The sequence below is a fragment of the Planococcus citri genome, chromosome 2 (genome assembly GCF_950023065.1).
Source record: "Planococcus citri chromosome 2, ihPlaCitr1.1, whole genome shotgun sequence".
Classification (NCBI taxonomy): Eukaryota; Metazoa; Arthropoda; class Insecta; order Hemiptera; family Pseudococcidae; genus Planococcus; species Planococcus citri.
This window is the reverse complement of record NC_088678.1, coordinates 66,716,630-66,740,013: the sequence shown is the minus strand read 5'-3', so window position 1 is coordinate 66,740,013 and position 23,384 is coordinate 66,716,630. Positions and strand designations below refer to the sequence as shown.

At 34.2% G+C, this 23,384-nt stretch overlaps 1 protein-coding gene and 1 long non-coding RNA gene across 2 annotated transcripts in view; one reads left to right on the top strand and one right to left on the bottom strand.

The window, feature by feature from the left end:
* LOC135837246 (uncharacterized) overlaps nucleotides 1–12,175 on the top strand; it is an 84,148-nt gene extending 71,973 nt beyond the window's left edge. The window contains exon 6 of the long non-coding RNA XR_010557157.1: nucleotides 12,010–12,175. This is a non-coding gene — a long non-coding RNA (uncharacterized LOC135837246). The remainder of the gene's footprint in view (nucleotides 1–12,009) is intronic.
* Nucleotides 52–9,498, bottom strand: LOC135838203 (modular serine protease-like). The gene is made up of 10 exons (XM_065353834.1): nucleotides 9,335–9,498; nucleotides 9,006–9,220; nucleotides 6,174–6,389; nucleotides 5,406–5,558; nucleotides 4,730–4,887; nucleotides 4,491–4,650; nucleotides 4,191–4,400; nucleotides 3,053–3,237; nucleotides 2,222–2,308; nucleotides 52–270 (listed from the first exon to the last, which is right to left on the bottom strand). Exons 1-10 carry the CDS (start codon nucleotides 9,496–9,498, stop codon nucleotides 52–54), a joined length of 1,767 nt encoding a protein of 588 aa, XP_065209906.1.
* Nucleotides 12,176–23,384: the final 11,209 nt, after the last annotated feature.

Genomic DNA, 23,384 nt, shown 5'->3' with positions numbered 1-23,384 from the left:
TTAAGTTGAAATACCAATCAAGAAAAATTTTAGCGCGGACTGATGGAATAGTCACCCGTAATTCTTCCTTGTATTCTCGTTGAGCAGTACATTTTGTAATGTACTTAATTCTGCTGCTGTTTTGTTCGTACAGCCCAGTGAAATTGCATCTAATATTCTTGCCACGTTCAGTGGTGCTACTACAAAATTAGCGTATGTATTCGATGAATTCGGTTGGGCACAGAAGCTGTCCAAATAGGATGCGTATTTGTCCATTCTTGTTATATTATGCTGGGGGAATGATAATAAAATTTACTAACGCATTGATAATGAAATTCATTTGCCTATATATATCTTTGTATGAAAAGGGTATTCCCGGTTAAGATAGGTGAAATGGCCCTGTTCTCAGATTTGGAAAATCATGATGGATTATTGTTGGGTACCTCCAATAAAAATTTTCGACCGGAATTTCCGCCCCCAACCCACCCCCCTTGGTCAGTATAGCCAAAAAACGCGTTTTTTGCGCGAAAAATTCGGTATCCATGACTAGTGGGGATAAAATTCTGGTACCACGCGGAATGTGTAGGGAAAGCCTGGGCCTTTCAACACAATTTTTTTCAAAAAATTTTATCGTAGTGGTGGGGGTAAAATTGACAAAAGAAAACTTTGAAGCGCCACAGCTCCGAACTGAAGGGTACTACACAAAAACTGTTTTCGCCAAAATGTGCCTTTTTACTAGTACTTTCTTCCTACTAATCCATGAAATTGAAATTTTGTCTGCAAAAGGCTCATATTTGCAAAAAACCCTGAAAAATACGCGTTTTTCGCGTTTTTTTGCAAAATTATGCGAAATATGCGAAAAATGTATAGAACAAAAAATGTTAAGCGTCGAATTTCACCCCAGAAAACGTGTTCAAAAGGTTGTCAAAACGCTCATTTACTGAGCTAAGCGCGCGCACACATCACATCTTTGCAGCAAAGTCATGAGATGAGGTATGGCACCTCACTGTGCACTATCTGATAAAGTGATAATTGTCACGTTGGTCATATCGCTACATAGTATGGGCGAAAAATCGCTACTGCAAACTTGTCAAAAATTCCTGCTTTTGCCAAAATTATCAAAAAAGTCACATTTTTGTAAAAATTATAAAAAAATTCTAACTTCTGTCGAATCATCAAAAAAGCACTGTTTTTGATCATAATTGTCGAAAATACATTTTCTTCTGAATGATGTTATCAAAATCCTAATATTTTTTGTAAAAATGAGCAAAAAAACCTGTTGTTGTCCAAAATTTCAAAAATTCCAATGTTTGCCATAATTATAAAAATATCTTGACTTTTTGTAAAAATTGCCAAAAAAGCACATGTTTTATGCCAAAATGTTCAAAAAACCTTATCGCCGGAATCATTGTAAAAAAAGTCTCATTTTCGCCAAAATTGTAAAAAAAATTATTAAAAAATCCCAACTTTTGTCAAAATTTCCAAAAAAGTCCCGTTTTTTGCCAAAATTGTTGAGAAAATACCTTTTTTTGGCGTTATCAAACTCCTGCTTTTTGCCAAAATGTTCAAAAAATCTTGTTGCCTAAATTGGGAAGAATTCTTGATTTTCCAAAAGTTATCCTTAAAAAATCCTGTTTTTTGTCAAATCATTGTCAAAATTTAATTTTTTCTTAGTTATTTCAAAATAAATAGATAAATTACATGCCTAGGTATCGTAAAAAAAACTTCTGCTTTTAGCCAACATTTTCAAAACTACCGTTTTTTGTCAAAATTGTCCTCAATTTTTCAGGTTTTTTTGCAAATATGAGCCTTTTGCAGACAAAATTTCAATTTCATGGATTAGTAGGAAGAAAGTACTAGTAAAAAGGCACATTTTGGCGAAAACAGTTTTTGTGTAGTACCCTTCAGTTCGGAGCTGTGGCGCTTCAAAGTTTTCTTTATCCCCACTAGTCATGGATACCGAATTTTTCGCGCAAAAAACGCTTTTTTTGGCTATACTGACCAAGGGGGGTGGGTTGGGGGGCGGAAATTCCGGTCGAAAATTTTTATTGGAGGTACCCAACAATAATCCATCATGATTTTCCAAATCTGAGAACAGGGCCATTTCACCTATCTTAACCAGGAATACCCTTTATGAAAAAAGTCTCTCGCTGGCTCTCTAACACCTCTTTCTTTGTAAACTAAAAAAAAAAAACATAGCCTGCAATCGACTATGAATTTTTTTGAAAACCGCAAAAGCTACCTGTCGTATTGTTTGATTTGCTGATGTAGAGACTTGTGAACTTTTGGAGTCGTTAGCTTTAGAATTTGATTCCGTCTGGTTTTCTGGCTGTGGGTAAACAGAAATTATTTAGTTTAATTTCACCAATTATTTAGTACGTGGCTAAAAATGGAACATAAGTTGATGAAGTCTACACCTTTTATATCTAGTGGAAGTCCAAAAGCAGTACAAATGTATAGGTCTAGGTACCACTGAATTATAAATAATAATTTACTTTGTTCAGAATTAAACAACCTTAGGCACCTACTTAGTTTATATTACAAAGCGGGTATTTTCTATGAGCAAAAAAGTTTTTGAACCGAACAAAGCTACATAGGTAAAATAGGTACAGTGAATCTGATCATGCCAGCAAAGATGGATTATTTTTTAAACCCATCAGTACAAGAATGCACAAATTCAGTATTTTGGCAAATGAATAAGATTCCATGAAACCGAACTCAGGTATCTAATTATAATCATTTCCATCAACCTCAACTTCGTCATAATTTTTTTTCCAAGTCCAGAGTGCAGATCCGATCCAGACTTCGAATATATTTCGATGTCGGTGTGGTGAGAAAGAAAAGAATCGTGTTGGTGTCAACTGAACATTCCATTCAATCGTTCCGGATGCAACTCCCCTCTCCCCACGAATAATAACTTTTGATGAGTTTTATTTTATTCAATATTTCAATTTTTGAGCTGGGAACTTTCTTTCCTTGATATAGATAGATGTAAATGCAGCATCGTATGCTGACTGAAAGTAACATCAAAAAGGTTCCTCCTGATGGGACCATTGATAGCAAAAAATTTTACCTCTGACGATGAAAACGATTGTGTAGAGTTTGGCAGTGAACAGCATATTTTTTCCGTATCATCAACATTGTAACCACAAAATATTGCTTTTTTGGTGATAATAAGATGATCAGCCATTAAACAGTCTTCAATCTTCGTACAATTATTGACATCGTAATCCTTGCAAATACGTTCTCCTAACGTTTCTAAAACATATAATACTCGTAAATAATTTTCAACAAAATTCAGTGGAGACCTTGAATTTTAGTTGAAAGTCGCTCAGAAAATATTTTACTTCCGGAGGTTCACCTGGCAACGAGACATGGAATCTCAAAAATGAGGCATTTTCTAAAAATCACGGTTTTTTCGCTTCAGCCTCTCCGCCTGCTTTGAAAGGATCGGCCCTGTTCTAAAAGAGAATGTTTGAAGCTGAACGAGTGAACTTGTTGTTTGAAAATTTTTTCTTCTCAAATATCTCACATTATTTAAACTGAAACATCGAAAGATACCATTTTTGAAACTTGAGAATGAGAAATGATATGAAATGCTATTCTTTCGATTATATATGTATATACATTACGAATTTCAAAAAATCAAAAAAAAAAAACACTCAAAAAACTTGCAAAATGTTTTCGGTTTTTTGAAAATTTGTAATAATAACCAAAAAATTTACACCATTGCATTTCGAAATAATTCCCCAGTTTCCGAAATGATCATCTTTCGATGTTTTGGCTTAATTTGATACGAAATATTTGAGAGAAAAATACACAAAACACGAATTCATTTAAAAATATGCGATTTGCAAATTTTCATCCGCTAAATAGAACTCTAAAAAAGGTCTCGGATTTTGGTGGCGTATCACTAAGGTTGATGCAGAATCTCAAGTAGGTACCTACTATCTTTTGGAACTGGGCCATTTTTCCGACAGCAAGTTGGACAGGGTTGGAGCGAAAAATTTACGATTTTTTCGAAAATGTCTCCCTTTTGAGAACCCATGTCTCCCCTTCAGGGACACTTTCGGAGGTAACATTTTCTCAGTAATTTTCAACTCAAAATAAAGATTTCCGCCGAATTCGGTCGAAACCCTTTCGATATTTTTTTTTTCGCGATACAGCCTTAGATACCTAAACTACGTATTTTCCTGATTATTACAACTCACCCAATGAATTTCTTTTTGAAGGTTCACTCATTATATTGTTAACTTCATCTTGCAGCTTTAGAATCCAATCGATATGATCTGTCAAATCTGTAAACGCTGCTATAGAACTGTTTGAGGCTTGCTTCAAGCTAACAATACCGCGAAGATAGTAAAATGGACCATTTCGAAGTAAAAAACCTCCTCCGCTATCTCCCTGCAGTACACCAGCGCCTTGAAAATTATAATTTTCAATGAAGTCGATCGAGTAGTTTGTCTTTTTTATGGGTATTTGTTGTACTTAGTATCATAAATCAAACTTACCACCTTCTTTGCCAGCGCAGAATTTATCTAATGTTATAAATGGTTTAAAATCATGTCGCACGATGTTATAGCAACGTTGCCGACTAATGAATGGTAAATTGACAGTCGTTAAGTTTTCACTGTACTTCCCTTCGTATTCGATCCTGCCCCATCCTGAGACCTGAATTTCAAAATAAAGATATCTTCCATAAAGCAACGAGCTACTGGTTACAAGAGAAAAACTAATGATGGACGATTACTTTTCCCAGGGTATTTTCTTCAGGATGCGTTATTGTACCGCTGCCTGCCCAATCGATGCATGCTGGCAAAACTGTCGCACTTATATCGAGTTTTTCTTTCAAAATAAGTGCGACGATATCGGCTGTGTTGTAATTTGTGTTTCCGAAATAACCTTTTCCTGCAAATCGTGTTTCTTTGATCTGAAATTATATATTTTATTACGTATGTATGAGAAATTTGGAAATAAATCTGCACATGCTTGTGTGGTCAAAATAATATTATGCTACTATCCAATGATATGTACGAGTACTTGTATACGTAAATTAGTTATCTGACGGAATTGTAGTACATATCTCTTTGCAGATACTTATATCTCACCTTGAAGACTTTTTGATTGCGATTATCTATTATGGAATAATTTCGGCTGACTTTACTGGCAACCACTTCATAATTGGAGATGTTTGTGGTGGGTTTGTTATCGTTTTCGAAACAGTGTGCAGCTGAAAAGTATTTCTGAAATGGATCAACCTTTTCTCATTGTATGAGCTTATTTTTTCAGCCTTGATAGTTTTGGAATTTTCAATGCAAAAAGTGTATTTTTAGATGAGCCAGTAAATGAATGCTTTCACTCCGTATATGTTTGTGGACATTCTAATTATATTGCATAAATTTTTCGTAGGTACCCGACTCACTTACCGGATAAAACTATGTGTGGACTTATGATCGTGCCACCGCAAATGAGAACTTTCTTTGCATTATAGATTGCAACGTGCCAAGGCGATTCGCTTATACTTTCTTCCACTCCGCCTTGAATTAATTTCTTGGGATTCGTGTATGGTCGACCACATTCTGCAAGTGAAATTCTTATTTGAAATAATATCCATTCCGAACAAGGGAATTTTCACACCCTTCCCCTCGAAATTAGATTGGTCAGTGGCGCATTGAAAGAACACGTCTTTTGGGACATTTGAACCAAATTTTAAGTTTTTGAAGTTGAGTTTTCGTTTTTTAACGAATTTTGGAAGTAGCAGAAATATTGTATTGGTGTATCAGTTTTTCACAGAAAGAGTAAATAAATAGAGATGAGAACCTTGAAATAGGTTTGCATACGTATTAGAATTGACCTCCCTCCTCCTCCCCCCAACGAATTGATCCTACATTCTACCATTTTCTAGCCAACCTGGAGCCTCCAGCAAAAGTTGATTTTTCTCCTGCAATTTTAAATCACTCCACAAGGCGTTAATCAACTTCTGCAGTAGAAAATTTCGTTGTGAGGTTTACAGGACGTGCTCTTTCCGTGAGTCATAGTTCAGCTAAAATCGAAATTGATGGGTTGTGAAGGTTCCCGTATACGTAAATGAAGTGAGGGACTGCTTCTATGATGCTCTAACTCGATGACTTTGGCAAACAGTATTCATTAGAGATTATTGATTCAGTGAACAAATTATGCACCTGTACACTTACCAGGAATGCAAGAGAACAATGTCTTATCCCATTTTCCATTCTCTTTGCATGTAATTTCTCTGTAATCAGGAACGAAATCGCCGTATTTGTGCAATTCTTTGCAGACTGGGCGAATTTTACTCCCTGCTAGCAGAGAATTTTCTTCACATGGAATATTCACACCTTTGCGATTGCATTTCATATCAATATTCACCGGATTCAGTTTTTCGCATTTCTCTATGAAAATACGTTACTTATGGTTACTATACGGGTACGGGAAATGTAGATCGATTGACTTATTTTTAGTGTGGTTAACACATTATTGGTCTTGGTCTGAGGTGAGAGAAGTAATTTCATTATTTATGTACCTGAACTTTCCCTTAAACTAGTCAACCACTCGTTTTACGTACTTATTTGACATAAATGTGAGAATTATTAACGCTCTGAGGTTTCTCGAGGAAAATTATTTAAACACTTTTCGTTTAAGGGTAATGCGAATTCCGAAAATTTATCATTTCAAATTTCATAATTTAAAGAGTATGCGGAATGTACAATATCTTAATTTGAAGGTGATGTGGAATTCTGGAAATTGATGTGAAATTTTGTGATTCAAGAACAATGCGAACTCTGAAAAACAATTTGTGATTTAGAGGCGATAAGAGTTCTGAAAATTGATTTAAAATTTCAAATCTGATTTGAAGACCATGCAAACTCTGAAAAAAAACCACAATTTGAAATCTCACATTTTATAGGCAAGGCAAACACAAATTAATCTAAAATTTTGTCATTTTGAACACATGCAAATTCTGAAAAACAATTTGTGCATAATTGAGAAACAATGAAAATTCCGAAAGCTGATTCAAAAAGGCATATTTTGGAGGGAACTTACGTTCTGAAAATTATTTAAAATGTTGTACCTACTTTAAAGGTAATGTGAGTACCGAAAATTAAGTGAAAATTTCATAACTTTTAGCAATGCAAATCTTGTAATTTAATTTAAAAATTCACGATTTTTCAGGGAATGAAAATTCTGAACACTGAATCAAAATTTTGTAATTTGTGTACAATGTGAACTTGAAAATTTATTTGAAATTTTGTAATTTGAAGGAAAGGGAATTCAGGAAAGTAATTTAAATGTCTGTCATTTAGTGGCTAAGTGGATTCCGAAAACTGATCAAAAATTTCATAATTTGGTGGAAATGAGAATTCTGGAAAATGATTTACAATTTTTCAATTTTTGGGCAATGTGAATTCTGATAATTTATTAAAAATGTTGTACTTTGGAGTTCGGAGACGATAAGAATTCTAAAAATTGAATTGAAATTTCGTAATCCGGAGAGAATGGGAACCCTGAAAAACAATTTCATATTTTGTAATTGGAAGCAATGTGGATTTTCAAAACTGATTTAAAATTTCGTAATATAGAGGGTCATTCCATGCCAAATCGGCGGATTTTTGCACGAGGGGTGTTCGATTTTTTTCAAAATCAGATCATTTGTAGAGGTCATCAAACGATGACGAATGACGCAAACCGGACATTTTTTCGATTTTTTTTGACGGAGCTGTGGCGCTTCAAAGTTCTCCAAAATGGCCGAAAATGGAAAATTTCAGTTGCAAATTGCTCCGGTTGTACGTGGTATAGAATTTTGAACTTTTTTTCAAATTGTAGTACTTTGAGAGGGTAATCGACGAGTGATGTCAAAATCAGTGTTGTCACTTTCAAAAACCTGAAAAAATCGATTTTAAAACTTATAATTTAAATATAACCACGATCTCGGCGAGTAAAAATTCTGAAAAAATTCTCAGTTATTAGTCCTTTTTATGTAGAATAACATATCAAAAAATTAGACTGGCACCTTTCTTCATTTTCGAGAAAAAAAAATTACAAGTTTTACAATTGCTGCAAAGGTACCATCCGAAACCTAAAAAATGAAAATTTTTGCATTTTTGAAATATTTTACCAATGTGTAGACGATAATGTGAAAAAAATCCCCCTCCCCCCATTTGTCAACGAATTGACATTTTTCGTGCTATAAATTTTTATTTCAAGAGTGAAATTAATGCATTTTTCGTCAATTTGTCAACAAATTGGGGGGAGGGGGATTATTTTCACATTATCGTCTACACATTGGTAAAATATTTCAAAAATGCAAAAATTTTCATTTTTTAGGTTTCGGATGGTACCTTTGCAGCAATTGTAAAACTTGTAATTTTTTTTTCTCGAAAATGAAGAAAGGTGCCAGTCTAATTTTTTGATATGTTATTCTACATAAAAAGGACTAATAAGTGAGGATTTTTTCAGAATTTTTACTCGCCGAGATCGTGGTTATATTTAAATTATAAGTTTTAAAACGATTTTTTTAGGTTTTTGAAAGTGGCAACACTGATTTTGACATCACTCGTCGATTACCCTCTCAAAGTACTACAATTTGAAAAAAAGTTCAAAATTCTATACCACGTACAACCGGAGCAATTTGCAACTGAAATTTTCCATTTTCGGCCATTTTGGAGAACTTTGAAGCGCCACAGCTCCGTCAAAAAAAATCGAAAAAATGTCCGGTTTGCGTCATTCGTCATCGTTTGATGACCTCTACAAATGATCTGATTTTGAAAAAAATCGAAGACCCCTCGTGCAAAAATCCGCCGATTTGGCATGGAATGACCCGGAAGTAATGTGAATTCTGTAAAATGATTAAATAAAATTTAGTTCTCAGACCGAAACCAATATGCATAATGTACTCGTAATAGTGGTTGAAGCTGAAGCTTTCAAAAGCCAGAGCAGCTCACTGTATTGTTTATGATTACTTAATTTAAAGTCTGTCATATGCGGGGAATCGGGGATATTTTACTTACTGAAACACCTGTCAAATGGTGGCTGCCACTTGTTATTGTAGCAAAAAGACGGTGAAGATTCTTTTTCTGGATAATAATTCGGCTTACACTTGCTCGCGGCGACAGTCAATTCGGGAACATACCCGTTTTTGGTACCACAAGATTTTGATGAGGTTCTGTCACAATTGAAAGTTATAACTTTATCGAGAGATGGCGGAGGTTCAGGGCACGAATCACTGTGTGAGAAAAATTTGTAGTTTTCCAATGAAATCAGTTTTCAGTCATCGTCTTATCATGAAATGTCTATGTGTGGATGGTGAAAACATTGTTTAGCCTTATTTAATACCTACCTAGCTGCTCGTTTGCGAATATGAGTCGTATTACATGCTTGTGGTGTTTCATCGGATCCATCGATGCACTGTTTAAGGCCATCGCATAAGTATTCCTTACTAATGCAAGCTCCGTATCCGCACTGAAAGGTTTGACCGTTGCATCTTAAAATGAAGAAAAACATTATTTTAAATTGAATAATTTGGGCACATGCAAAGTATGGTACCTACGCATTTTTTCAAAGCCCAGATTCAATAAAGTTATTGAATTAATATTAATGCAGAAATTCATAAATCAAGGGGTATAGCTCCATTAATTTCTTTACCATTACTGCTAAATTCAAAAAACCGGAAACAGTGGCCAATAACTCATGTTTCCAGGAGAACTTTTTTGAATGCAGACCTGATAATAATTTATGTACATCCTTATGCCACCAATAATATTTCAATCTCAATAAAAAGCTTAATTAATTTTCATACTAACGATATATTCCTACACTGATCGCGCGTCTCATCCGAGTTATCATCACAGTCTGGTATTCCATCGCAAACAAATATCCTTGCTACGTAGTGTCCATCATTGCAACGGAAATCCTCGCTGTTGGAATTAAAATTAAAATCATCCACTAATGAGGGTTTGTAGAAAATTTTATATTTAGGTAACAAGGTAACTTTTCGAACTCTCTGGCTTTTATTGAAGTTCTGGGGGAAGCATGCAAAAAAAAACTCCTTGATCTTTATTTTTTGCTGCTAAAGATCTGTTCAAGTGTCGAATTTTGATGAACTTTTTAATATTCATTATTTAATCAAATTTTCTAAAAGTCAATTTGAACGCATTTAAACGATCTTTGAAATTTTTCGAGAACGGTTTAAGGTGATAGAAAAATGTTGAAAAATTGTGAAAGTTGAACGATATATTGAATGGTAGGTATGTTTTCCGAGATGTTATTTTGAAATATTTCATCAATTTATGAGTATTTCCAGCAAAAAAAAAAAGATAAATAATTGATTTTTGAAAATTTGAATTACCCAATTTGAAGTTTTTTCGTTCCTTTCTATGAAAGACTTGAGTTTGTTCCCAAGTGATTTCTTGATTAGTAAGTGATGTGATGAGTACTTACCTTTTAGCAGGTTTTAAGGTTTTTGTTTTATTTTTTATTTTTCGGAAAGGAGATGAAGTTTTATTAAGAAAATTATGTTTACATAAAAAAATAATTACGTAGGCAACATTTAAAAATAGAAATCATTTTGATGGTAGTGCATACATTTTATTTCGATGACACTTGACAAAATATGTAGTAAAAATCCTAGTTTCATTTTATTTTCTAATAAAAGAAAAAAATTCAAAAACTGGTAGGTTCTTTGCGAAAAATGAGCGTTCAAACTTTTTGAATAGCGATCCTATCTTTGACAATACCTCTATCTCTCCCCCTCCTCCCCCCACAAATAACTCCAATCAGCGTTTTTGAGATGAAATTTTCAAAATTGTTTCTAAATAATGGTGTGAATCTTTTGAGAAAAAGATCACACCACGTTTTGTCGTCAACTTTTTTGGGGCAAAGAACCATTGCGCTTCGGATTCAAAAAATCCGTGTTCAGCTATCTTGAAAACATGCCTACTATTTGATATTATACTACACGATTTTCAGCGACTTTTCAAAATTTTATCCTATTTATGAGGACGTAGGGGATTGAGGAATCTTAAGCGGAAATAAAGTTCATATTCGAGTTCAGTGTGCTCGAAAACATAATATTCAATATATTACACGACTTTTCACAATTTTTCAAAATTTTGGCCCTTTTTTGGGGCAGTCGGGAGCTTTGCGGGATTAGGCCCAAAAAATGAGTTTATATTCGTATTCAGTGACCTCGATAACATATCTACTATTCAATATATGTATTACTTTACTTTTCACGATTTTTCAAAGTTTTGCCCTTTTTTGGGGCACAGAGGGACATTGAGGGGTTGGACTCAAAATGTTAATTCAGTTTAGAAATAACTTTAGATAGTAATCATTAAGAAAAGTAATAAAATGTTGTTGATGATGATGATGATGATATTCGTACTCAGCGACCTTAAAAACATACCATTCAATATATCACTCGATTTTTCACGATTTTTCAAAATTTTGACCGCACCCCCAACAATCTGCTGGGAGGGTTGAAGACCAATCAATGGTGGTTTAATTAGTTGTTGGGTGAATAGACCTTGCAAAAAAAAATTGAGCGAAATGGGATGAATTAAATGGTAACTTTGATTAATTCATTGTACTGGAATTTTTTGAAACACCTATTCTTTCCACCATTTTTTTTAGAAACCCCCCCTTGAGGGATGGGTATCGACTGTAGTATCAAATTATCGAGAATTTGAAGGGGGACGTTTTTAGTTTTGTAAGTTTGTTTCGTAAAAATGATATTTGCGGAGTAAATCGCAAAAAACGTGAATCAGAACCGGTTTTAGCTCCCTAATAAAATTAACTTCAATGGAAGGAGGGTTGGTTTTTTTTTATAGTTCAGAGGGTCCATCTGAACACATTCCCGAAGAAAAAATTCATGTGCCAATTTTTTCCTTTTTAAAACCGCTATTTGGCCGCTCTATTTATTTGACGCAACAGCGTGTAGTTCTACATTCACAGAAATGTACCTAACTTGAACTGCTAATAATTTGTTTTTTTTCTTTCGCATGCTGTTTCCAGACAAAGATCCAAAGTTGCGTAGTACAATTTTTAGTTGGACCTTAGCGGAGTTCAAAAAATTCCTTCATTAGTATGAATGGAATGTTTGTCTCAAATTCCACTCGAACCTACTCTGGATTGTGATCAACTATCTCTCCTTTCTCTGGATTTGATGCACCTGACGTGAGTAGAACTGTAACAGTTACATAAACATAATACGCGTTTAATTTACTTACATAAAATACTTCCACTTTAAAATGGCCTAAACAATGGGGATGATTATCCCTTATTTCAACGACTTGCAGTTGTGTATCTTCTATCTTATGTTGATTCGTAGGATTATTTAAGAAAAAAAAAGTCATCCAAAAATTGGGGAAAACATGATTAGGAATGTCACTATGCATGTCATTTACACTTTGAAGTGTGTTTGCAACGTTTCAGTAGCCAGGGACGAAGCGAAAGGGGGGCTAAAGGGCAGACTGCCCCCCCCCAGTGTTCCGCAAAAGTTGGGAAAAGTTGGGAAATTGTGAGAAATACAAAATTTCCGACAATAAGTATTATTTTTAGTTTTGGAGTTTTCAAATATTAAAATTTTTTAAAATCATCAAAGTTAAAAATTTTTCCAACTTTTGAAGCCAAACCAGTTTTTAAATCTATGATTTTCCCAACTAAAATTCACATTTTTTTCAAAAATTTTTGCCCTCGCTTTGCTCGGGCAGAATTGTTGTGCCTTTTCACATCAACATTACAACTGTTTTGTTTCTTGAAATTATAAATTTGGAAAATCTTTTACCCTCGCTTCGCTCGGATCAATTTGTTTTTTTTTCACGCTTTAAAATTTCAAGAAACTAGTGATAAATTTCTTTACAAGTTGAGATCAAAAAAACCGAATTTTTTAATTAAATTTGATATTGTTCTACTTTTTGAATTACAATTTTTCCAAAGCTTTTAGCCTCGATTCGCTCGGCCCAATTTGATTCTCTTCTACTAAGTTACAATTTCAAGAAACGTATACCTATGATTGAATTTGAAAAATATTGAGACCAGCAAAACTGGATTCTTTTATTAAAATTGATGTTCTACTTTTCCATTTAAATTCACATATTTTCCAAAACTTTTGCCATTGCTTCACTCGGCCCAATTTAGTTCTTTTTATCACTCTAAGAATTTCACAAGACCACTGATGAGATTAGAAAAACCGAATTCTTACATTAAAATTAATTTTGTTCTACTTTGCGAACTACTAACTTTTCAACGCTTTCGGCCTCGCTTCGCTCGGTCCAAATTGATTCTCATCTACAAAGTTACAATATTTTTAAAAATCTATGATTGAATTTTAAAAATGTTGAGATTAGAAAAACCAAATTCTTTCATTAAAATTTATGTTATTCTACTTTTCAAATCATAAATTTTCCAAAACTTTTGCCCTCGCTTCGCTCGGGCCATTCAAAATGCTGCTTTAAGAGATTTTAAGAATATGAAAATTAAACAGAAAAATTCCAGAAATACTCATAATATTCAAAGCTTATAAAAAATGCAAATTTTTCATTTCTTTCGGAACAGAACCACTAGCTTTTCAAATTTTTTTAATACCAGAGTGTTCAGCACGTTAAAATTTTGATTATAGTCCGCCAAGTTACAATTATTTTTTGGCTACAAAATGTCGTGATACAATCCCCTCACTACTTGTAACTTAAATACCCTCTTTTTTCATCCGGCTTGGGAATTTTCAGTCGAATAAGTTGGGAATTTTCAGTAAAATTAGTTGGGAATTTTATAGGATCTTTGCCCCCCCCCCTTCAGCAAAACCACTTCGCTACGTCCCTATCAGTAGCTCCTAATCGTTGAGATAGCGAACATTTTATGATTATTTTTGTCTACTTTACCAAATACAACACGGTGTGGTACCTATACCTACTCACAGGGCCGTCGAGGGAGGGGTAAATTTTCATGAGCTTTCGCCCTAACTTGTGTCTGTGCTCTTTTTTTTTTCGAAATTAGGACCCAAAAAAAAAATGTTTCATGTTCTAAAATTTTAAAAGATAAAAAATAAACTCCTTGCATAAAAAAACATCGTTTCCGAAAAAATGCAGTTTGAAGTAATGTTCGATATTTTGTAAAAGTCTTAACTCTTTAAAAACCGTTTGGCATCGAGGTTTTGCAGTTATGAAAGAAAAATCACGTTTACAAGAAAACACTATATTTATTATTAGAAAAAATGCGACGGCCGTTTCGGTACAATAACGTACCATCTTCAAGGCAAGAGAACGAGTGATGAGGTTTTGCAGGCGAACCAATACAATCCTGCATTGCTGGGTATATGTAATCCCCTTCAGTACTGTATAAAATGAAACCGGTACTTACTAGTGAGGTAAATGTGCAAGTTGAATAAATACGCATAAACGTACATGTTCCTGTTTAATTTGATCACACAATACAGAAATAAAAATCACTTTTTATAAATTATCTAATGGAAGCTAGGTACATTATTTCATAATATACGTATTATTTTTACACGTCGAATTCACGATACCGTCTGGATTAATTTTTGTTCTCATAAGTAGGTATTAAATAGGGTATTCCCGATCAACGTAAAATCCATTTTTCTGCAGGCCATATGGACACTTCCAATACCGGTTAACTAGGTATAGTTTTTCAACATCCAGACAACACTGTTCCTTCACAAATAACGTAGAAATGTGCGCGATCAAGGTTACAAAATTTTTTTGGAACCCGGATTGGAATTCGTGGAAATTGCTTGTCATACAATACACAAAACGTGTATGATGAAGTTGTTGATGAATGATGATAAATTCTTTTTTTTATAACTTTATAGTAGAAATTGATTGATTTTGAAGTTTTAAAATAAGCTCACTAGATCGAAACTTTTGGCTGCTCAAGTAAATTCCTTGGTGTGAATGGAATGTTTGTCTCGAATTCCACTCGAACCTACTCTGGATTGTGATCAACTGTCTCTCCTTTTTCTAGTTTTGATGCACCTGACGTGAGTACAACTGTAATAGTTACATAAACATAATACCCTACGCGTTTAATTTACATAAAATTCTTCCACTTTAAAAATCCGAAACGAAAGTCATCCACAAATAGGAAGTAGGGTCATTCCACGTCAATTGGACCAAAAAGTGGTACGTGGGTTCGGCGATTTTTTTGAAATTTTTCCTGTGGAAAGACCTTCCGAAGGGATGACCAATGGCGCAAATCGCAGCCCTCTAGCCCATTTTTAACGGCAGCCAGGGGGTGTCAAAGTTTTCAGTGAACATAAAATGTCATCCATTTCAGCAGTGGATTGCTCGATAACCGCGATACCAATCAAAATGGAACTTTTTCCCATAGTTAGAGGTTTTGAAAGGCTTTTTGGTGATATCATAAAAATCAGTGTTGCCACTTTTTTTCGTACAAAAAATTAGCTTAAAAAGTTTCAAAACGTAGGTTTCATATCGTTCCGACTCTCAAAAATTCTGAAAAAGATACCTATATTACGGCCAACTTTTCATGCTGAACAACATATTAAAAAATTGGGATGGTAACTTGTAACAAAGTCGATTTAAAAAAATTTAAACTTTGCGAAAAAATACGATTTTTTGATTTAAAACATGAAAAAAAGTTTTGATTGGTAAAGTTGACCCATTTGACCCTTATTTTTACGTATCTGTTGAAAAAGTTGAAAAACCCCCTTCACTCGGTGAAATTAACTCATCACAAAAAAATCAAAATTCAAAAAAAAACAAATTTTATTTTTTTTGATGTGAGTGAGATTTTTATCAACTTTTTTTTGAAATACGTCAGAAAGTGGTCAAAATAAGACAACTGAATAAATTTAAACTTTTTTTGATGTTTGAAATTGAAAATTGAATTTTTTCGAATTTTGATTTTTTTGTGATGAGTTCATTTTATTGAGTGAAAGGGGTTTTTTTAACTTTTTCAACAGATACGTAAAAATAGGGGTCAAATGGGTCAACTTTACCAATCAAAACTTTTTTTCATGTTTTATATCAAAAAATCGCATTTTCTCGCAAAGTTAAAATTTTTTTTAATCGACTTTGTTACAAGTTACCATCCCAATTTTTTAATATGTTGTTCAGCATGAAAAGTTGGCCGTAATATAGGTATTTTTTTCAGAATTTTTGAGAGTCGGAACGATATGAAACCTACGTTTTGAAACTTTTTAAGCTAATTTTTTGTACGAAAAAAAGTGGCAACACTGATTTTTATGATATCACCAAAAAGCCTTTCAAAACCTCTAACTATGGGAAAAAGTTCCATTTTGATTGGTATCGTGGTTATCGAGCAATCCACTGCTGAAATGGATGACATTTTATGTTCACTGAAAACTTTGACACCCCCTGGCTGCCGTTAAAAATGGGCTAGAGGGCTGCGATTTGCGCCATTGGTCATCCCTTCGGAAGGTCTTTCCACAGGAAAAATTTCAAAAAAATCGCCGAACCCACCTACCACTTTTTGGCCCAATTGACGTGGAATGACCCAGTACTTAAAATTAGGAATGTCACTATGCATGCCATTTTACGCTTCGAAGCGTGTTTGCAACATTTCTGTAGCTTCTAATCGTTAAGATAGGTAGCTAGATAGCGAACATTTTATGATTATTTTTGTCTACTTTACCAAATACAACATGGTGTGCGGTATCTATACGAGTACCTACTCACAGGGCCGTCGAGGGAGAGGCAAATTTTCATGAGTTTTCGTCCTAACTTGTGTCTGTTCTCTTTTTTTCAAAATTGAAACCCCAAAAAACAATTTTCACATTCTAAAATTTTAAAAGACATAAAAAATGAACTCCTTGCATAAAAAAAACATCGTTTCCGAAAAAATGCAGTTTGAAGTAATGTTCGATATTTTGTAATAAGTCTTAACTCTTTAAAAACTGTTTGGCATCGTGGTTTTTCAGGCGAACCGATACAATCATGTATACCTATAGGGAATATCCGCTTAAATACTTTCTTTTGCAAATAAATCGAAAACTAAGCATCCTAGAGAAAAACTAACGACATTATGTCGATTGGAAATTTAATTCTCTATACAACTTTAATTGACTTCATTTTTCCGTAGAGTGCTTCGTTCCACCTCCAGAGAGCTTTAAAAGTTTTGAGCGCTCAATATTCCCAAGAAATACACTCAAAAATCAAGTACCACAACCGCCGCAACGAGACAGAGTAGCAACATTAGCAACAACCGAAAACATTTGTCACCAGGGATGAAAAGCTAGCCGAAAGCTTAAGTCCGAAAGCTGAAAGCTGAGCAGATTTTTGCACTAAGGCAAAAGCTAAAAGTTTGCAAGTTTCATTTTTTGCAAGCCAAAAGCTAGCCAAAAGTTTCATTTTTTTGGCTTTTTCAAAGGCTTTTTTGCAGAATTGAATTCTCTAAATTCAGAAAAAACAAAAAAATGAAAAAAAAATTCATTCAATTTTATTTTAATGAGATTTAATGAAATGAAAAAAAAAATAATTCTAGCAATGAATATTCTTCACTAGGTATCACTAATTATGAAATCAATGTACGTGATCTAATTTTTAATTCCCTTTTTTTGTAAATTGATGGTGTATCAGCTAAAAGTTTAAAGTCAACAGCTTAAAGCCAAAAGTTTAAAGCTAAAAGCTTAATGAAATATAGCTGAAAGCTGTTAAATTGGAAATATAAGGGAAAGCCTTTGGAAGCCGAAAGTTTGACTAAAGCAAGCCTTAAAAATTGAGATAGCCGAAAGCTAAATCCAAAAGTTTCAATTTTGAAATTTTAAGCTAAAAGCCAAAAGCTGAAGTTTCATTTTAAGGCTTTTCACCCCTGTTTGTCACACTAAAAGCGAAACGAGAGGCGAGTGACGTCACCAACGTTGGTATTCACAGCTCTTGCTCTTCTCTCAGCTGAAGGCGTATTCACAGTAGTGAAACTTTATATGCGTTTTTCTCAGAACTACATTTTCGCACACTAGGTCCCTTCTTTCGAACCACATCACAAGTAGGTATTAAATATGGTATTCCCTATAGATAAACGTAAAATCCATTTTTCTGCCGTCCATATCGGCACTTCCAATGGTCAACTTGTTTTTCAACATCTAATCAACTCTGTTTTTTTTTTTTTTTTTTTTTTTGTTAAATTTTTTATACCTAATGTACGAATATGTGCGGTCAAGGTAACAAATTTTTTTTTGGATCGCAGAATTAGAATTCATGGAAATCGCTGGTCATACATACAAAACGTGTATTATGAAGTTATTGATGATTGATAGATAAATTCTTTTTTTTTATAACTTCAGTATAGAAATTGATTGATTTTGAAGTTTTAAAATCAGCTCAGTACATCAAAACTGTTGGCTGCTCAAGTAAATTATTTAGATTCGAAAAATTGTTTGAAATGATATAGAATCTTTTTTCTCAATTCTCTATTTGTCAAGTTCAATGACCTTGGGATAATCTATGTTGTTTAGGTAGATCTGCCTTAAAGAGTCAAAACAGGGCGGAAATCCCCACTCCCACTAATTTTTTTTTTATCATCTCCGAAATTTGCTCTATAATTCATGTTCTAAACCATAAGAAATCAATTTTGAAATTTTTTATGAGATTTTTTAGTATGGGAGGTGGGCTTTTTTGATAGAGAACACTTTCATCTTTGTCTAGGAAAGTTCTGCCTTCTTTAAGAATTATCCATCAGAGAGTTGAATTTCAAATCTACGGAATTTTGAATAAGGTCGTCCAAAAGTGGAAATTTATTGGCCATCCAAAAGTTATCGAAAGGTTATTCTTTTTCATTTTTTCGATTTAGTGTACACCACGGATTTTCCATTTTTTAGAACAATTGCGTTGAAAATTTCTTCGCTTCCTTTTCTCTGTTTCTGGTCTTTTTTGGGAAGAAAGGCATTTGTAAAAAAAACACGATCAAAAAGTTCATGATAATATGAGCACTTCTTTTGAAACTGTAAATCTGAACTGAAAATTTTCCAAAAAAGCTATGTTTCGCTTCGCTTTTTGAAGGAATTTTTGATGAATTGATTTCAAAAAGTCTAAAAATTCATCAAAGTCATCCTTTTGCCCAAAAATCAAACGCAATTACTTCCCAAAAATTGATCAAATATTTTTTAAATTGGTGGATAATTTAACGAAAATGGGGAAAGCACTTATTATAAATGAACTATATTGACCTCCCACTCTCTAAATTTGAAACAGTGAAATTTCACTGCTTAGCAGTCACGACATTTTGCCTTCTTAAAAGCAGTAGTTTTTTACTGCAAAACAGTAGAAAATCTACTGAATTAGTCAGTCAAAATTATTTTTACTGACCAATTCAGTAGATTTTTCACTGTTTTGCAGTAAAAAACTACTGCTTTTAAGAAGGCAAAATGTCGTGACTGCTAAGCAGTGAAATTTCACTGTTTCAAATTTAGAGAGCAGTTACTGAAAGTTACCATAAATTAGTGACAAAATTGAAATAATTGTGCAAAATTTCACGAAAATTGCTTGAAAATTTTTTCAAAATTCCTCAACAATTTTGTAGTGGGAGAAAATTACAGCTTTCTCTCCCACTTTAGTGGGAGAAAATAATTTTCTTCTGTCACTTAAGCTGGGAGAAGCCTAATTTTATATCTTTCTATCACCTATAACTGGGAGAAATTTATTTCGTCGTATTTCTGTCTGCCTACGTGGGAGAAAATAATTCTATCTCCGTATAGAATAAATTTTCTCCATTCTTTTAGGGCGAATGAATATTTTTCTGTTCCCTTAGCGACGAACATTCGACCATTTTAATGACCATTTATGACGTCAGTGATCGAATGCGACATTTTTCCCAATCTATTTAGTGGTGGTGGCGCCTACGCCCAATAGCAATCGCGAGATTATCGAATATCGATGATTATACACGATTCTAACTTCGTATTTCCGGTGGTGGCGCCAAGTTTACCTCCACTTCCGATATATTAACCAATAACAAGCAAGTTTTTTACGATTTTCACCGAATATACGCGAATATGACGTAATACGAGCGCCGGTCGCCTACGTTAGCGCCGCTAGACGCGATATACATGTGCGCCACTTACCCCACCCAGCTACTGCACGATTTTCGACTACCGAAGGTTATAAATACGCCGATCCGAGACGAAATCATTGATACTCGTTCTATTAGCGCCATAGCTAGGAATGATATCCGCTAACCGGTACACAAGCGACATAGCTTCGGTTAGCTATCAATGAGTCGTTCTTCAAGAACTTATGACAATCTACGTTATAAGTTGTTAGTTGGTAAGTACTACAACTTCCGATGTCGTCATCATCATCTACTTGGATTAATCTGCAGCTTAATCCAAGAGATGAATTAGATCCAGTACAGTTCGTGTTCAAGTTAAGTAGGCAATTCGGTCATACGAAACCTACGATACTAAGTGGATCAGACATCCACGACTCGGGCATTTTCGTCACCATAGACGATTTTATGTCCTTAGCACTGTTTTCATTAAGGATAAGTTATCGATTCTCATCTGTCTCGGATCGGTTTCTGACAATTTAGTACAGAGGTAGGCACTTTAGGACTTTTCTTTTTCTTTTTTTCCAAAATTTCCTTTATTCTGATAAGTTATTCTGATAAGTTTATTCTGATAAGTTTTATTCTGATAAGTTCTCCCTTTCCCAATAAAAATCCCTTTATTCTGATAAGTTATTCTGATAAGTTTTATTCTGATAAGTTCTCCCTTTCCCAATAAAAATCCCTTTATTCTGAAAAGTTATTCTGATAAGTACACAAATCAAAAAGGACAATTTTGTATCAAAATGTCCATAATTTTCTCTTGGCATATTTATAATATATAAGTTATTTCACGAGTTCTTTTCTTATTTATCGACGATTGTCGAATCGTCGAATTATTATTCTTGGTAAATCATTCCATCTACGACAAAAGTAAGTATTTCCACGAATAAAGTAAGTATTTCCACGGTATGAGTAAATACGGTATTTTGGCGTTCGAGACTGCACAGACTCGTACAATATACGAAGTATTTTATCGTGTCCCCACGACAAATATAAATAAATTTAAATATTCCGGTGGGAATTAGGAATAATTCCTCGTCCGCGATTCATACGACCCTAAGATCATTGCACTGAGCTAGTGTACGAATCGTGAGAGATATTAATTACAGTGGCGTCGCGATAAGTGAAACCTCGATATGTGAAAAAACTCAATAAGTGAAATAAAAACCTCCTTCCCTTCACCTTGGACCAATTTTACATGTAAATCAACCTCAATAAGTGAAAAAGGGCTACCTCGTTAACTGAAACTAGGATTTATCCCAAAAATTATCGAGTTTACCTCTACAAGTGAAAATGTTATCTGCGTTTTACCTCTATAAGTGAAAATACCTCTTTAACTGAAAGGTACTGACTCGTTCAGCCTCTATAAGTGAAAAAGGGCCTCAATGTTTTGCTAAAGTTAAATCGTTTCCAATGGATTATGTGTCAAACAAGAAGATAAGGATGACCTGTGAGCTGTTTAAAGACTGACTGATTAAACTAAATTCGAAATTGATCACTGAAAATCGGAAAATTTTATTGTTCAATTCATGTTTTTCGTTTTTTTTAATCCGAACTTCGATAAGTGAAAATTAACCAAAAAAAAACTCCCTAACTGAAACCTTCGTATGTGAAAAACTCGATAAGTGAAACAAAAATTTTCTTCCCTTGAATTTTCACTTATCGCGACGCCACTGTATATGCATGACCACATCCATTAAAACCAGGAGAGTGCATAATAGGATATCCAGTACAACTAAGTGGATATGAGGTTATTAGTTACAATTAAGTTGTGTATCGTCGGCTCTCATATCTTCAAAGAAATCAGCAATTTTCCTTCTGGAAAATTTCTGGGAAATTCCAAAAATCAAAAACCTCAAAACTCAAAACGAAAAAATTTCTGAATTTTTTGTTTTATGGCAGTTTTTGATTGGGTTCCAGTTTTTTCTCCCACCACAATTTGTTCATGCAAATTGGCTAAAAATTGATGAAACATTGTAAAAATTGTAAAAAATTCCAAAATCGGTTAACTTGAAAGTTACTAAAAATTTTTAGAATTTCAGTAATTTATCTAAGAGGTATATGAAAAATTCTATAAAAATTACCCATCTGAATTGAAATTCAAATTACGTGATTTTAAAAAAGGTCGTCTAGGAGTGAAAATTTATTGGTCATCCTAAAGTTATCAATAGGCCATCCTTCTTCATTTGTTCGATTCAGTGGACACCGTGGATTTTCCTTTTTTTTAGAACAATTGCGTTGAAATCTTTTTTTTCTCGTTATTGTTTTTTCAGTTTTCATAGCCCTAACGAAAATCCTGAATACGTGTTTTCTTAATTTTTAGTTCCATAATATCTACAGAAAGCCAACTCAATTTTTTCGGCCGCACGAAGGGCCCCAGCACCTCCCCAAAGGGGGTGAAAGTTCAAAAAAGTGTTTTGTTCGTGCGACACATGGAATAGTGTGTTTTTCGTGACGCTAAACACGAATATGACGTCAGATTTTTGATTGGACTCCATCTACGGCCCTCAGCACCTCCCCGAAGGGGGTGACACCAAAAAAAAATGGTTAATACATTCGTGTGACACATGAAATAGTATGTTTTCGATATCGCTAAACACAAATATAGCCATAGTTTTTTAAATCGACTTCACCCATGGCCCCCAGAACCTCCCCCAATAGGTAAAAGTCAAAAAAATTGTTGGGGGCCGTGGATGGGGTCCAATCAAAAATCTGACCTCATGTTCGTATTCAGCGTCACGAAAAACAAAACACTTTTTTGAACTTTTACTTCCTTTGGGGAGGTGCTGGGGGCCATGGTTTGGGTCCTATCAAAAATCTGACGTCAGATTCGTGTTCAGCGTCACCAAAAACACACAATTCAATATATCACATGCCCCAGATTTTCTTTCCAAAGTTTCACCCAAAATTGGGGGTGAGGATGCTGCCCCCCCTACCAAGAGATCCCATCTCGAAACTTGAATATTTCGAAAAAGCATCAAAAGGTACAGGTGTGGAAATTTTTTCAAAATTTTAAATGGGAGCTCCCACTTATAGCGCCATTTTGAAATTTGAACTTTCAAACTTTCAACTTTTGAAAATTTCAATATGCTTTAAAAGTTCTAAATGCAATGCCCTTTCGAACTGATGAAATCAGTTTTGATCAAAGTATTGTAGTTTTTGAGGAATGGGCTGCTGAAGTTGAGTACCTCGAGACAATGTGAAAATAATGAAAGCCCCCCTCCCCCCACCCACCCACCCCCTAAGGGGGCTGGGGCCAAACTAATTGCGGCTCAAAAACGTTGGCTGAGTTGACATGGAATGACCCAAATGAAAAACAAATGAATTCATGAGAGAAAATGACAATA

What these genes read in the sequence shown, in the direction of transcription:
- LOC135838203 (XM_065353834.1), bottom strand. Translation starts at nt 9,498, where the DNA reads ATGTTTTTCTTCATTTTAAGATGCAACGGTCAAACCTTTCAGTGCGGA. An exon ending in AAGAAAATACCCTGGGAAAA is followed by an intron (nt 4,651 to 4,729) that starts GTAATCGTCCAT and finishes TTTGAAATTCAG; the next exon opens with GTCTCAGGATGGGGCAGGAT. An exon ending in TTCAAAAAGAAATTCATTGG is followed by an intron (nt 3,238 to 4,190) that starts GTGAGTTGTAAT and finishes TATATGTTTTAG; the next exon opens with AAACGTTAGGAGAACGTATT.